The 15267-nt window shown below is 53.1% G+C and overlaps 1 protein-coding gene and 1 long non-coding RNA gene across 2 annotated transcripts in view; one reads left to right on the plus strand and one right to left on the minus strand.

The window, feature by feature from the left end:
• The window catches only part of LOC309854092, a 75628-nt gene extending 74396 nt beyond the window's left edge, over positions 1–1232 (minus strand). The window contains exon 1 of the long non-coding RNA XR_014306094.1: positions 811–1232. This is a non-coding gene — a long non-coding RNA (uncharacterized lncRNA). The remainder of the gene's footprint in view (positions 1–810) is intronic.
• Positions 1233–1396: 164 nt separating this feature from the next.
• NPTX2 (neuronal pentraxin 2) lies at positions 1397–13756 on the plus strand. Its single transcript, XM_082712770.1, has 6 exons — positions 1397–1485; positions 2154–2966; positions 4627–4843; positions 9283–9527; positions 11285–11464; positions 12305–13756. Exons 2-6 carry the CDS (start codon positions 2541–2543, stop codon positions 12530–12532), a joined length of 1296 nt encoding a protein of 431 aa, XP_082568896.1. The 5' UTR covers positions 1397–1485; positions 2154–2540; the 3' UTR covers positions 12533–13756.
• The last annotated feature ends 1511 nt before the right edge of the window (positions 13757–15267 follow it).

Genomic DNA, 15267 nt, shown 5'->3' on the forward strand with positions numbered 1-15267 from the left:
CACTGCACCAGGAAAACAAAATCACAAACCCTAAATAGCACATAATACCCTTGTGAACTGAGCCCTCTAATGATACTGCCTCCAAAGGAAATAACATCTTAAATGCCTCAGTCTCTCCATCTTCGGCGATTTCACTGATCATTTCTCATATTAGAATCCCTTTTGAGAAATTTAAGAGTAATTATTTTGGGATATAGGCTTTGTTATTTTTATGGCTTCTTATACACTGCTTTCTTTGTTCAGGAGAAAAATTAGAATTCTGGAAATATACTTGGCTTTAATTAATTATTAAAGGAACAAGTATCTCTTTCAAGTAGTTGCAAATATAAATGTATCAACCTGTGTCAAGAATGGATGTATGGAACAATATAGGCTATGTTACTCTATTTTCACATCCAATTAGGATCCACCTAGATCAGGGGAAAAAAACAAAACAAAACAAAAACAACAACAAAAAAATACTCATAGAAGACTTATAAGTGAAAACTGAAAAGTGAAATCCTTATCTGGGTAATTCTGAACATGTCTGGATATGGTGCCTTATGGAATCACCTAAAATGTAGTATTTTATAAAATGCTTTGCAACCTTACTGCTTTCATTATAGCAGTTTGTGTGTCTATGGGTTCATTGGAACTTCTGGGGTTTTCAAAGAACTGACCTAAGGATGCAGGAGGAATGAGCCTGTTCAAGGTCATATTTACTACGTGAAGCTGACAGCTCCTGGTGTTGCGGACCAACAGTGGCATTAGCCCATGACCCGCTTCCCTCCACCCCCACCTCATATCTTTCCTATCAACGAATATTCTTACCTGAACCACCATCACTTCCACTGTCCTTTGCTTTAGGAGTTGTATAGACCAGGTTTTCGGTCTCTTGATGTTTATCCATAAAAAGATTTTCATGAATAGAACTTTTCTTGTAATTTACATAGTCCTTGAAAACCCCACAAGTATTTACATAACAGAAAACTATTGTTTGAAGTGCAAAGCAGGTCAAAATTTGGTTTCTGGAGATTAATCACTGCAGTCTACTTTATATTATCATAATAATTTCATTTAGTTTGATACAATTTGTTTTCAGAATCAACCTCAGCTTCTGTGCACAAGCGACAAATCCATTTCGTTTCTGGTATAATGGATAATGTGATTAATGACCTTGCCACCGGATTTCTTAAAAACACCGAGAAAAAAAATAAAGTTTCCATTTATAATGTGCAGTAAACCAGCTCGGTCTGTAGCTGTGCATCAAAATCTCTCTGAACTTGTTGGCAAGCCACAGCCAGGATTTTGAAACAAATTGGCTCCTCCTGCCTTTTGGAGTTTCTGTCCAAATCCGGGCTCTCCCAAGAATGTGAGGGCAGCGGCCTCACCCTGGGAAGCTGAACCTGCGGGCAGCCGGCTTACGAGGGTGGGGTCCGGCTTTCCTCCGCGGTATCTCCGGGATGGCTGCGCTCCGATGGACCCGCGGAGCCCAGGGCTTGCTGAGTAAGTTCACCACCTGCTGGGCTGTCGCCCGACCAGCACGGAGAGCTCCGCCGGTGGCCTCGTGACGCCGGCCCCCGCGCCGTGCCCTCGGCGGAGGCGGTGTGCGCGCGCCCCCTCCGCGCAGTCGGCGTCTGGCGCGCGTTTCCGGTCCCCGCGGACCTCAGAAGTCTTGCCCACCGCGGCGGGTGGCGCTGGGGACCGGGAAGGTGGACGTGCACGCGGCGGGCGGCCCGGGGTGGGGGGGGGGGCGGCCGTCGTGCGTCTCCTTCCCGTCTTCAGGGCGAGGCGACCGCGGTCTTGACGAGGAGGCCCTCGCGGCCCGCGGGGGTCTCTCGACGGCAGCCCTGGGTTGAGTTCCTCCCGGGGCTCCTCCTCACTTTCCTCGCTTGGGAAGTGGGGGGGGGGGGGTCCCTCCCCACGGGGGCGGCGGTGGCCGCAGAGCGAGGCGTCGCGCCGAGCCGGAAGCTCCGAAGCCGCCCTGGGGAAGTTGCCGGCTTCTCTTCAGCCCCCGACGCCCACATCCTCGGGTGGGTCTGAGGGGCTCCTGGACACGCGGCTAAGGCTCGCGAAGGCACCCGGGGCGGCTTCTTTTTTCCCCTTTCCTTTTCTTTTTTTTCTTTTTCTTTTTTCTTTCTTTCTTTTTTTTTTTTTTTTTTTTTTTACCTCAGTCCTCCCTTTTTGAGAGCCCCGGGACCCCGCGCTAGCGCCCCCGCCTCGAGCCCACACACGCGCCCGCCCGCCGAGAGAAGGCGCCCCCGCCCCGCCCCCTCGCTGACGCGCTCCCAGCCGGGCCAATCAGAGCTCGCGGCGCTGCGCCCCACGCGCCGGCCCCCCCACCCCCAGCTTAAGAAAGGGCGCGCGGACCCGGTCGGACCAGAACCGTACGCGGAGCGGAGACAGCGGGCTGCGGGAGGCAGGCGGTTCCCTTAGCTCCCGCGCTCAAGCTGCCCTCGAGCGGCGCGCCGGGCCTCAGCCCGCAGCGGAGGCGCCTCCGCCGCGCGCCCCGACGGCGCCCGCCCGCCGGCTGATGCTGGAGTGAGCGCTGCGGCGACGGGATGCTAGCGCTGCTGGCCGCCGGCTTGGCGCTCGTCGTGGCCGCCGGCGCCCAAGACGGCCCGGCGCCCGGCAGCCGCTTCGTGTGCACGGCGCTGCCCCCGGAGGCGGCGCGCGCCGGCTGCCCGTTGCCCGCGATGCCCATGCAGGGCGGCGCGCTGAGCCCCGAGGAGGAGCTGCGGGCCGCGGTGCTGCAGCTGCGCGAGACCGTCGTGCAGCAGAAGGAGACTCTGGGCGCGCAGCGCGAGGCCATCCGCGAGCTCACGGGCAAGCTGGCGCGTTGCGAGGGGCTGGCAGGGGGCAAGGCGCAGGGCCCGGCAGCCACAGGCAAGGACACTATGGGCGATCTGCCGCGGGACCCCGGCCACGTCGTGGAGCAGCTCAGCCGCTCGCTGCAGACCCTCAAGGACCGCCTGGAGAGCCTCGAGGTAGCCTGAGCGCGGGGCTGGGTGGGGGGTGATCCTGAAGGGTGGGAAAGATCCGAGGCGCGGGGCAGTGGTGGGGCGCGTGGTTCTGCCAGCCAGACAGTACGGGACACAGCAAGCTGGGCTTGGGGTCGGGGGTGGGGGTTGGTTCTCTCTCGGGTTCGCGAACTTACCTGCGGGGCTCGCATCCCACTCCCACACCCCCCACCCCCACCACGCTTCTTGCCTAAAGGAAAGGGTTAACACCCCCCACCCCCACCCCCCGCCCCGCACCGGGACTGTCCGCCTTGTGGCCAGTCACTTCCCGGGATCCCGTTGAGCGGACCGGGACGGCCTCTTCTCTCTAAATGTCCGAGACCCCCGGGGCCGCACGCGCTCGCAGAGGCTGTGCCGGGTGACTTGCGGCTGCCGAGTGCGGTCAGCTGTCCTGGGCGTCCCGCGTTTCCTTTTCTAAATCAGGCCGGGCTGGACTGGAGCGGGCGGAGACCCCAGGGTCGCGGCGGGGAGGCGAGCGCGGGCGGGTCCTGGGCCACACGCCGGTTGGCGCCTCGGAGGAAACCTGGTTTTAACTTCAAAGATGCTCTGCCCGCGAATTGCGCCCGTTCTAAGGTGCCCTTCCAGGCCGTTTTGGGGGAAGGGACCTTCTTACGTTTCTCTCTTGGAAGGTGTATGCAGTTTGGAACTTTCAAGAGAAATCCTCATTTAACTTCCATCTTTCCCTTTGAACCCTATTTAAGAAGTGTGGAATGTTTCTGTTAAAAACGTTTACCAGAATGCTCATTAGCAGAACTAGGTTTCAATTACAGGTGGTAATTATTGCAAAATTATTTGAGGCTTTCCTGTGGCATGATGGCTAAATACAGTATTTCCAGCATCTGTGTATCCCTTGATTCGGTATGATTAATAGCAGCTAACGTTTCTAGTTTACTAAATATATACCAGGCGTATTATCTAATTTTAACCCTTCCAACAGTCCTTTGAGGCAGATCCTCTTAGCTGCATTTTACAATTTGGAATGCTTAGAAAGGGGGTACATAGCTTGCCAAGGATTCATGGCTAGCCAGTGGCAGACTGCCTCCAGAGCCAGCATGATGGTAGAGGAGGAGAAGGCATAGGAAATGAGGATTTAGCAACAGCATTCAAAGCAAAAATTCCTGGAATTCAGAACTGTCACATTTTAGGTCTCTCATTTTCCAGTAACATCTCTGCAAGCATAATTATTCACCTTTGTGCCATATTGGGACTTGGGGGCTGTTTCCACTTCTAGATGAAGGCTCATCTGCTTTAGTACCATTTGGTTAACTTTTTTTTTTTTTTTTTTTAATCTTCACTGTGTTGTGATCTTTACCCAAGGATGATAGATAGTGATTAAAATTTTGAGTTTTTAGCAAGAGAAGGAAAATAGCTTTCTGAGAGAGGAAAATGGAATTCATAAGTTTCAAAGATTGCAGCAAGGTAATTCTTGTTTGACTTTGAAATCCTTTCCATACAAAAAAGAAAAAAGCGTCCGTGAAGTGCTCCCCTTCGTGCCATTGGCACGATTTAATACTCCTGTTTTGGAAGCTTCTCCCTGTGTGGTTGGGCTTTTAGAGCTACATTTCACAATTTCTTTTTAAATGGCCTTAATACTTCTCCCTCATATGTCCCTCTCCCCATCTAAAAGCACCAGCTCCGAGTGAATGTGTCCAATGCAATGCTGCCCAGCGACTTTCGAGAGGTGCTCCAGCGGCGACTGGGGGAGCTGGAGAGGCAGCTGCTGCGCAAGGTGGCAGAGCTGGAGGACGAGAAGTCCCTGCTCCACAATGAGACCTCTGCTCACAGGCAGAAGACAGAGAATGCCCTGAATGCTCTGCTGCAGAGGGTGACTGAGCTGGAGCGAGGTGAGTTCTTGACTAGCTTCTCTGTCGCCCTCTGGCTGACTTCCCTCTCAGCCCCCACCCCCACCCCATTGCCTTGGTGTTTGGCTGCATTGTAAGGGAAGCCCGGCTCAGTAAGGCAGAGCAGGCAGAGGGGGGCTGGCCCCACAGCCACCCATTTACAGACAGGCCACTACTAGGGCCCTTGAGAGAGTCGTGACCCCTGCTTGCTCCCTGGGCTCTGCTCCTGTTTGCTGGGGTTGGCTCTGAGGCTGCTCTTGGGTCATCTCTGAACCTACCTGTCCTATGTGCAAAAAGCCGCAGCATTCTCTACCATCCCAGCAGGTCTCCACTTTCCCTTCTGTTTCTCAAACGAAGTGTTGCTTTTTCAACTTGAGGCATCTCCCGTGGTGTGCAGGGGTGTAGGGTTTCTGCCTGACAGTTGCCCAGCTTGACGGCCTTGTTCATACATCTTCTGACCTGGTGGAGACTGAAGGGGCCTGTTGCTGCTGGGAGCAGCCTGCTTTCCAACCTCAGGACCAGCGTGGGCAAACAGCCCACTCTGTCTTTCTGCCATGTGGACATTTCAGTCACTTCCTAACCAGACCTTCAGTGGATTCTGAGTCTCTTCCTCTCCTCTGCTCACACTGGGGTGCGTGAGTTTCTCCCATGGGGGACAGGAAGGAAAGGAATCGAGGGCCCTACGTAATTCCGACTGCATTATCAACCCCCAAACTACCTAGTGGCCTGGGAGTGAAGTGTAAGTTTGCTGATAGGGGATACGAAATTGCAATCTTCTCAGAGGCACCAGCCTGTCAAAGACAGTTTCTCATTACTCGATTTCATGAACTGACAGGAGAAGGTCCAGCTGTGCCTTTAGTGACTCTGGCAAGGGAGGGCCAGATGATCAAGGGGATGGTGTGTCTGTTCCATTTTATTACAGCAGCTCCCCAGAAGTCACAGGTCTCCTTCAACACTTTCCTGCTTTCCTCCTTCCTTATCCTTCTCAGAAAGGGGTGGGTGACTTGCCTGTTAGACTTGGATTCTTGAGTTTCTGAAAGAATTTCCTCTCTGCCTCACCTCAGGGTGACCTCAGAAAATTCCTTAGGTCTCAAGAGCCTTCCCTGAAGGCAGAGCAGCTGCGGCTGCAGCCTTTCTTGCCGACTGGAGGACAGGAAGGCAGCATCGGGTCCAAGGTGAGGGTGGCTTGCCTTCCCTTTCCCCAGCCTCACCCACAGTGGAACCTGGCAACATGCAGGCACACCACAGTCACTTAATATCTTGAAGGGGGTAGCTGTAGAACAAAAAGAGAGCTCCGCCAGAGACCTTGCTGGCTATATACCTTGCCTGGCTCAGTGGCTGAATTGCTCCAAGGATGTAGGTTAACAGAAGCCTGCCGTGTTAGCATGTGCTGAGCACATCACCCCTGTGAGAGAGGACTTGACTTATACCCATTACACAGATGAGAAAAATACCCTGAACTTTCGGCCAGAGGTGCATCATTTGGGGAGAGGGGACTGAGTGGGACCTGGGCCACCGGCTGGTGAGCAGCAGTGGCAACATGGCTTTGACCATCCGGCAGCTGGCTCTGTATGACTATCCCTCCCATGCCCAGCCAGATTCCAGCATCCACACTCTCGGTACCTAGGTTTTATGGGAAGCCCTCAGAGCTCATCTGGCATAGAAAGGAGGTTCATGTTCTAGCTAGCACTGAGCTCTACAGGGCAGGGCCCCTGATTGACCTTCTTGTAGAGCCCCCAGGACCTGGTACTGACCCACCACGAGAACTCTAGAATCCTTCTGTGTGCTCCACCCAGCTCTGGAATGAATCTTTGAGGAAAGTGATCATCTGCCGATAAATTTGTCTTCTGAGTTTCTATCTGTCCTATTTGTGGTGAGAATAAAGGAATATATAAACTCCCAGTGCCCCCAAATAAATCAAGGGTGGAGAATACATTCTGTTCCTCAAAACATCCTGCTGAGCTCAGAGGAGATGGACCTCAGGCATATGCAAAGTAGGGGGCTTTGGGAACTCTGGCCCTCGGTCCATCATCTCCTGCCCGTTATGGGCTTGTTCAGAGCCAGACACCGGGCTGCGACTTCCACATTCCGTGTCTTCCGTAACCCTTGCAACCACTATGTGAGGTAGGTATTAGTTATAGATGAGGGACTGAGTCAGAGAACCAAGTGATTCATGCATTCACGGGCCCAGCAGGTTGCAGAGCTGGGGTTGAACTTGGTGGTGACCCCAGAAGACAAGATGCCCAGAGGCTGCAGCCTGGAGTGGCGTGTGGGCTCCAGCCCCACTGGGCCGGAGGCTCCTGAAAGCCCAGGGGTGAGCATCCGACGCTCCACGCAGAGGCATGCGCTGCCTGAGCCCACGGATGCTCGTTTTCTCTGTCGTGGGATCTGCTCATCTGCAGGAGCCTCCAGGTTCCGGGCCAGCCAGCCAGGGACAGCCCACCTTGGAGTTGAAGTAAACGTTTCCACTGAGAAGACAGAACCTGTCTCTCTTTGGCCCCAGCTGCCCCCCATTTTCACTTGTCTGCCACCTGCTGCCTCTGATTTATCGGTCAGGCCTTTTAATGCCCTAATTGGTTTTAACGAAGTTTCCTCTAAACCTCCAAGCTGTTTGATATAAATAGAGGGCACCAGCTTTCCGGGTGTGGGCCCCTCCTCTGCCCCTTGGCTCTCCCAGGTCTAATTAAACCTATCTGTTGTCACCTAGCTAATGATATTACCGACACTGAGCCTTATTAAATCAGCAGGCCTGCCCACCTGCAAGGATAGAAGCCATTTCTCTTTATTAGCTAATCATGCCTTCGTGAAGAACATGGCCATTTGCAGATTAAGAACTAGTGGCTGCATGTAGTTGAGAGAGGGGCTTCTGCTCCCTACTCTGTCCTTCATTAGCTGTGTGACCTGTGGTTGAGTCCCCTCGCTTCTCCAAACCTCAGTGCCTCAACTGCACAATCCACAGAATTGGGGACGGGGCTTCCTAGTCTCAGTTTTGCTTCCACCTGTACCCGGCGTGGCCCCCCTCATCTTCCCCAGGTGACCAAGCCTTCCCAGCCCTCGCTAGGTATTCAGTGACTCTGACGGGGAGCTCAGGATGGACCGGATAAGAGTCCACAAGCAGCAGATTCAAGTAAATAGCACCCATAAGGCCCAGAGGCTAGTCTTTCTCTGCTGCCTGTTCCAGAGGTTGAAAGGGTGATGCTGGACCTTGTTGCTTTTCTGTGCAGGTCTTCCTTGGGTGGGGGTGAACCACGGCACCAGAGAGCTTCTCTCACATGTTCCTGACTACAAAAGCAAATGAGTCTGGGGGATCACAGTGGAGAAAGGGTCATCCGTTGTGGCCTCTGTTCCTTAGAAGGGACTGATTTATACACTCACATGAGACACAGGCCTGTCTGGTTCCATTGGTTCTGGGTCCAGAGAGCCTGCATGTTTCTCATGGTGATGGAGTCCCTCCGGCCCCTTGTGGATGCCTAATAAATACTTGTTGAATGAGCAAAGGGTGTTCAGGCTCCTTCACCAGAAGCATCTGGTCCCCAGCTGAGAGGGAAGTTGCTGCCGTGACCACTCACAGAACTGGGTGGTACCTGGCAAACCTCGGAATCTGTGATAACTCGAGACGGGGACTTGCCTTCTGTATGTTTATTTTTATTGTTAATTTGGAGCTTAAGTCAGAACTATTAGAAATTACTTAGACCCAGTTAAGCGTACTAGTGGCATTCAAAGATTTTGGAAGCACCATTTACATGAGGACAGTCAGGAGCTTCTCTTCCGTCCCAGGCAGGCCCCAAGGGCTCAAGGCTCTGGCTGTGGGTGCTCACCTCAGCGGACGGGCACCTCTGTACTTCTCTGTCTCTGACTGTCTCCAAACCACAGGAAATCATCAACAGACACAATCTTCTCTTGAGGAGGAAAAGGCAAATCATGAGCAAAGTGGTTCATGTGAGAGATTTAGTCCAAAAAGCCACTTCTGAGTTAAGCTGTAGTGTCCAGGCGCCCATGTGGACTCGGGGGGGCAGTGATTCTTCAGGATGAGAAGTGACAGGGACTTACTGGCTTGACGAGTATCTTATCAATCAGGTGTCTAAGTCCCTGTTAAGGACTTTTTGCCTCTAAGCCCAAGTCCAGCAGGGCCCCAACCCTGCCCTTGCTGAAGGAGCTAAAGGGGCTAGGATTTTAAGGAAAGGGCTGAAGAAGGGTTTTCTGGCTTAACTAGAAAATTAAATTCAACTTGTCCTTACCCGCTTCTTCAGGCTTTCAAGAGCAAGGCCAGTCTTGTTTACTTCCGGGCTGGTAGCACTTTGCACAGTGGCTCCCCAGTAGCAGGTGCTCTTTTGCTTGAGGGACTGACCTGGGGGAATTTGGGGTCCAGGTGAGCTGTGGCTCTGGGCTGCGCTGGCGGGGAGTAGGTGAACACACCATGGCCTCTCTTCTCCACCCCCCAGGCAACAGTGCGTTCAAGTCTCCCGATGCGTTCAAAGTGTCCCTCCCCCTGCGCACAAACTACCTGTATGGCAAGATCAAGAAAACACTGCCTGAACTGTACGCCTTCACTATCTGCCTGTGGCTACGATCCAGCGCCTTGCCGGGCATCGGCACACCGTTCTCTTACGCGGTGCCGGGGCAGGCCAACGAGATCGTGCTGATAGAGTGGGGCAACAACCCCATTGAGCTGCTCATCAACGACAAGGTGAGGCCTGCTTGGATACCCCCATCACAGCAGCAATGGTCAGCCTGTGTGGCTACTGACAGCTGGCTGCAGGGCTGTCCTCCTCACAGGGGGGACAGCTCTGCACCAACTCAGTCCCACTGTGGCCAGCTGGCTGGGTAGGCGGCAGGGGCAGGTGGCCATGGCTGGTGGAGATCCAAGCTGTGAGTCTGGCCTGGAAGTGGCACAGGGTCCAGGCCAGGTGCTGTGGGAGGAATAGAGCTGGGGTCTCTTGGGCCAGCCTGAATGGTCACAGGCCCTTGGGCCAGTCACTCAGGACTATTCCCCATGGCCATACTGATTAGGAGAAGAGGTCTGTGTGTGTCCCTCTGTGTAGGAAATGTATCTTTTTGGGGTGGTCTACTGGGGTACAAGTTACAGTAAAACTTTCAGTAAACAGTCCAGCCAGTTTTGAAAATGCATGCACTTGTGTGATTTCCACAATTAAAATATGGAAATGTTTCATTTCTCCCTTATTCCCCCCCAACCAAATCGCATTCCCCTTTGTGGTCAGCTCCTATCCCCTACCCCAGCCCATGAGAACCACTGATCTGTTTCCTATCTCTATAGCCTTGCTTTTTCCAGAGCAAATATCCCTTTTTAATAGACTGGCTGGTTTCAGCATTCGAGAGCGTGGTCTTCTCAAGACCTCCGCTCTGGGCATCTGCAAGACCTCCAGGAGCCCCACTTAAACTTCCATTCTGAAGTCAGACTTGGCACAGCCAAAGAAAATGTGTCCTGACGTCCTTGCTGGAGCTGAGCCTTGCTGGAATGGCTGCTCCAGCTCCCTGCTGCCTCTGCCCTGGCCCCTTACTCTGGCGTTACTGAACCATCTTGGATGGAGTTGAAGTGGGAGATGCCGTGGAATCTCCTCACTGGGCTCCTTCTAGTGGTGACCATGTCCCTGAGCCAGGGATTAATTGTTCTAAATAACGCCCTTGGACACAGCAGGGCCTTGTTTTCCTCTTGGGTTAGGTGGCACACAAACAGCCAATTCCTGGGAGGAAGCAGCGGGTTGCTAGGATACCAGCAGTAACAACAGGATGGCACCTGGTTGGGCTGGGCTGTAGTGCTCACGGGACTGCGCGCGGATGACGCGGGTCAGAAGTGCCCTTCCTTCTGTTCCATATGGGGAGCCCTGTGTGCACCCCTAGCACACCCTCCCACATAACTGTAGGCCTTTTTTTTTTTTTTTTTCTGCACAGGAGTACATGCATACGTGAGCACGCGCGCGCACACACACACACACGCAGTCTGCAAGTGTCGTGATGGATAATCGTGAGCCTCTGTCTAGAGTGTAGATAGCTGTTCGGACTGTTTCCAAAGAGGCTGGCCCAGTAGGACCCTGACTTCCCTTCAGGCCCTCTGGCGGAGGCATTCAGACTGAGCACAGCGGGGAGGGGGGTTTGCCCTTCACCTCACATCTGTTCAGTCTGGACAGCATCCTGGACCCTCAGCAGAACCCGGACCAGAGGTGTCCCCTTGAAAGCTGGGCCACCCTGGGGTTCAGGGGCCTGTACCCAGGCTACGTGCCCTTTTCCTCTGAGGTGTCTGTGTCACACAGTGTCCCCTCCCCAAGGCTTTCTGAAGGGTGGAGTTGCCCGTGTCACCCAAAAAGCAGAGAAGGGGAGACCAGCAGGGACCCTGCAAGATGGGAGCAGTAGGACCAACAGTCTGTCTGCAGGTCAGACTTCTGGAAACCCTGAGGGGGTGCCTCACCTGCATGTTGCTGTCCGCAGGTTGCGCAGCTGCCCCTGTTTGTCAGTGACGGCAAGTGGCACCATATCTGTATCACCTGGACGACGCGGGATGGCATGTGGGAGGCGTTCCAGGATGGGGAGAAACTCGGCACTGGGGAGAACCTGGCCCCCTGGCACCCCATCAAGCCAGGGGGTGTGCTGATCCTCGGGCAGGAACAGGTGAGTGTAGGGGGGCAAGACAGGAGCATGCTGCCAGCCGAGCGGCACAAGGCTACACTGGTAGCCACCGGGCCCCCTAGTCAGCTGTCTGCCTGCCCGACCCAGCCCCTGAGGCGGGACAGTGCCAGCTCGCCCCGTGCTGTCTTATGACCTGAGGTTGGTATGGTGGGTTCAGAAAGATTCCAGAATGGAGTCCAACCCAGGTGAACAGGAGTGTCCCTGGGGTCATGCTGTCGTGGAGTGACTTTAGGTTCTTTCCAGACGTTAAGCCTCTGTCAGGCACAACATCCATTCAGGATGCCAAAGACGGATAGGGCATCTTCCAGGAACTGCTGGCTCAGTGTTTTAGGGGACTCAGGGTATGCCTGTGGGTGCTCAGCACCCTGGGGGAGATGGGGGTGGGAAGGTGATTTCAGAAGCTGCCCTCCAGAAACTCACCCGGTGGGAGAAGGGAAATGTACATTGCTTGTCTGCTCCTGGGCAGGTAAGAGTTGATGTTTCAGCCTGTGCTTGAGGTTTGCTGAGGGCCCTTTCTTCCCCTCACTTCCCTGGGAGAGACTGGGAGTCTGGAGACGGGGAGCTAGTGCTAGCTTTGGGAGTTTAGACAAAATGTCTTTCCACTCTAGCCTGGAGCACCGTGTCGAGGAGCCCCAGGATGTGAAGGAATCAGGGGTCCTGAGGTGTAGCCAGAGTTGGAGGGAGTCAGGAAAATGCCCCAGTCTCCCTATCTCCCTCCCAAGTTGGCATCTCTTCCCAGAGGCCATTCACAGTCCAGGAGAATTCGCAGACCTGTCCGCTTTTTGAACCTGTGCTGATGGGGTTCTGTTCCCCCCTCCCCAGGACACCGTTGGGGGCAGGTTCGATGCCACGCAGGCATTCGTGGGGGAGCTCAGCCAGTTCAACATATGGGACCGCGTCCTCCGTGCACAAGAAATTATCAACATTGCCAACTGCTCCACGAACATGCCCGGCAACATCATACCCTGGGTGGACAACAACGTCGATGTGTTTGGAGGGGCTTCTAAGTGGCCCGTGGAGACCTGTGAGGAACGTCTCCTTGACTTGTAGCTGCCTCCGGCTCTGTCTAGGCCAGGGCCGGGCTGTTCCTGTCAGAAGTGCAAGGCCACCTCCTCCCCCAGTTAAACTGTGTACAAAGCCCCTGCCAGAATGGGCTGGGGCCCCCAAAGCTCATTCCCAGGGAATCTCGAAGGCCGAGGTTCTGTAGCGGCCCTTGTCACTGGATTCTTTGTTCCTTACCAAGATTATGTTGTTTTGAGGGGGAAGCAGCCCTGAGCTTGCAGGTGGGGAGATCTCTGACTTCCTGCTGGGGGTGGGGGGCTGAAGGCCCTTGAGGCTCCTTGCAGAGCCCCTGTCATTGCTAGCACACCGCAGCCTTGTCCGCCCTCTTGGATGCTCCATGTCTCGTGTGCCCTTTTTGTCTGTCCCCTTTAAAGGCTGTGCGGCTCTCCTGCTGGAATATCTGTGTCCCCTGTGTATAGAGTATACCCTGCTGTCCCCTGAGCACGTGGCAAAGCAGCCCCTGCCGCCCACAGAAGGGCCTTTCTCTTAGTGTTCTTTACTAGGCTGTGAGGAACTCTTCAGCTCAAGGAGGAGGGCAGGCTGCCCAGACAATGCCCTGCCTTCTCCAAGATGGAGGGGGCGTCTGGGCCTCCAGAGGGGGCTGGGAGCAGGAACGCAGAAGCGAGTTCTGGAGAAGGGCTGTGGCAGCTGTCCCTCCCCTCTGTCACCTCTCCCTCAGACCGATGCTTTGATGGAATCATCGCTGGGAATGGCTTCTTTGAAAAGCCTCCTTTCTCCACCGGTGCCAAAAGTTCAGCTGCAGCTTCCACAACCATTCGGTATGGTCAGGGGGGATTTATTTTTTCCCAACAGAGAAGAACAGCCATTAGCAGCCTTCCATTTTTAATGTCTCGTCCCCACTGTGAGGAATGTGCTAGCTTTAATTCATGTTGATTCCTGTAAGCATTTGACTGTCTCAAGTATTTCCCCCAGAACTTTTTCAGGAAATGAGAGTCTTTTGGCTGATATTTGCTTCGTGACTCCAGGTTGCTTAATTTATTGGACAGAGGTAGTAATTTATTTTAAGGACAAAGTGATGAAGTGGGGAAATTTATAAAGCTAAATATTATATATTTTATTTTTCATACATGTTTGAAGTGCAAATATGTGGAAATTCCATTTGTAGGACCAAGTTGACATGCCCATCCTAACATTGTATGCTACAAGAACTCTTCTGATGATGGAATTTTGATTAAAGTGCACTGGAAGATGCCTCCGTATCTGTTTGCTCCATGTTTGGGGCTGAGGGTAGGAGGTGGGGCTTTGCCACAGTCCCTAGGTCCGGGGCCCGTGTCTGGCGGACCCAGGGGCACTGATGTGCTTGGAGGAAGAGGGGCGTGGTGCAGGGCTGAGCCCTTCCCTCCTCAATGCCAGGCCCAGACTGCGGATGTCCCACAAGCTCTGGCCAGTCTCCTGGTCTTCAGCCGGCCCCTGTCTTCTCAACCAGGAATCAGACTTAACCTCAATGACCCCCACTTCCCTATCCCAGACCTGACACCTGTTGGCTACCTACTCTGTGTTCTAGATACATCTCATTCTCTCCTCCTAACGAACCCCTGAAAGTGAATCCCAATTTATAGGTGAATGCTTGGAACAATTAAACAGTGACTTGGATCACACGGCTCGCTGAAGGCAGAGCTGGGGTCATACTGGCCTGTGGCTCTGCAGGCCCCATCCCTGTTGTGATGTCTCTCGTGATGGCATGGCTGACTGGGAACCGTGGCTCGGTGCCGCTGCCCAGCATCACCGGTGTCGTACTGCATATCACTCACCCAGGAAAAATCAAAACTTCAAAATTCGAGATAGGTTCTACTAAATGCGTGTTGCTTTCACATCATCATGAAGTCAAAAAATTATAAGTCAAGCCACTGTAAGTCAGGGACACTGAAAACTACAGAACATTAATTCTTTTTTGGTTTTTATATACTACATAATTGAGAGAACACCTAAATAATTGGATTATTTAGACTTCATAGTGTCGGGATTGCCACTGTGGACACCTGGTGCAGAAAATGTGGTTCAGATGTCCAGAAGATCATACCACACACACCCTGAGAAGGTATGAAAAGGTTGATCATATAATGAGAACTTTCCGGGGAGATCAGGGTGGCTCCCACACAGTTCCGAAATAGCTTGAGAGAGCAGAGAAAGAATACTGACTTGGTTTTTTATGGTGGTTGTGTGTAGGACCAGACCGATGATTCCACCGTGTGGTTTGCACAACCCCCTGCTCCTCCCAGCCCCCTGCACAAAGGAAAAATAATTTAGATTCTATTACTCGCCCAGACATGGGGTATGATGGGAAGAGGAGAGATGAGGCTTAAAACTGTCAGCAAACATAAAAAACTAGACACGTTACTACAATTCACCTCCAATGTTTGACGGATGGCTGACACGTGCCATGTTGCATTTAATCGAATTTGACCTTGTTTAAGTAAGTCATTACGAGGTCTCTAGCTTGAGCTGGTGGGGAGGAGAGAATTCTGGTCAATACCTGTTTGAGGGCCCAGAACTGGGTATTTCGAGAAGTATAACGTGTATCTTGGTCATGCTTAATAAGATCTGGAACTCTGAACGAGAGAAGTCTTGTTTTATGGCTTTAGTAAGTAGTGAGATATGTGTAATCTTGATTTATGGTTTGAGTATCTGTGGGACAAGAGATTCCCAGAGTTCTTTACCCCAAAACAGGTTACCTGGCTCAAAAGTAAAAAAATATATATACA

The sequence above is a fragment of the Mustela nivalis genome, assembly GCF_964662115.1.
Source record: "Mustela nivalis genome assembly, chromosome: 19".
Classification (NCBI taxonomy): Eukaryota; Metazoa; Chordata; class Mammalia; order Carnivora; family Mustelidae; genus Mustela; species Mustela nivalis.

Bases quoted from the DNA above. Each gene is read 5' to 3' on its own strand.
- NPTX2 (XM_082712770.1), top strand. From the start codon at position 2,541: ATGCTAGCGCTGCTGGCCGCCGGCTTGGCGCTCGTCGTGGCCGCCGGC. The intron at 2,967-4,626 runs GTAGCCTGAGCG...CCCATCTAAAAG, and splicing joins ACCGCCTGGAGAGCCTCGAG to CACCAGCTCCGAGTGAATGT. The intron at 9,528-11,284 runs GTGAGGCCTGCT...TGCTGTCCGCAG, and splicing joins AGCTGCTCATCAACGACAAG to GTTGCGCAGCTGCCCCTGTT.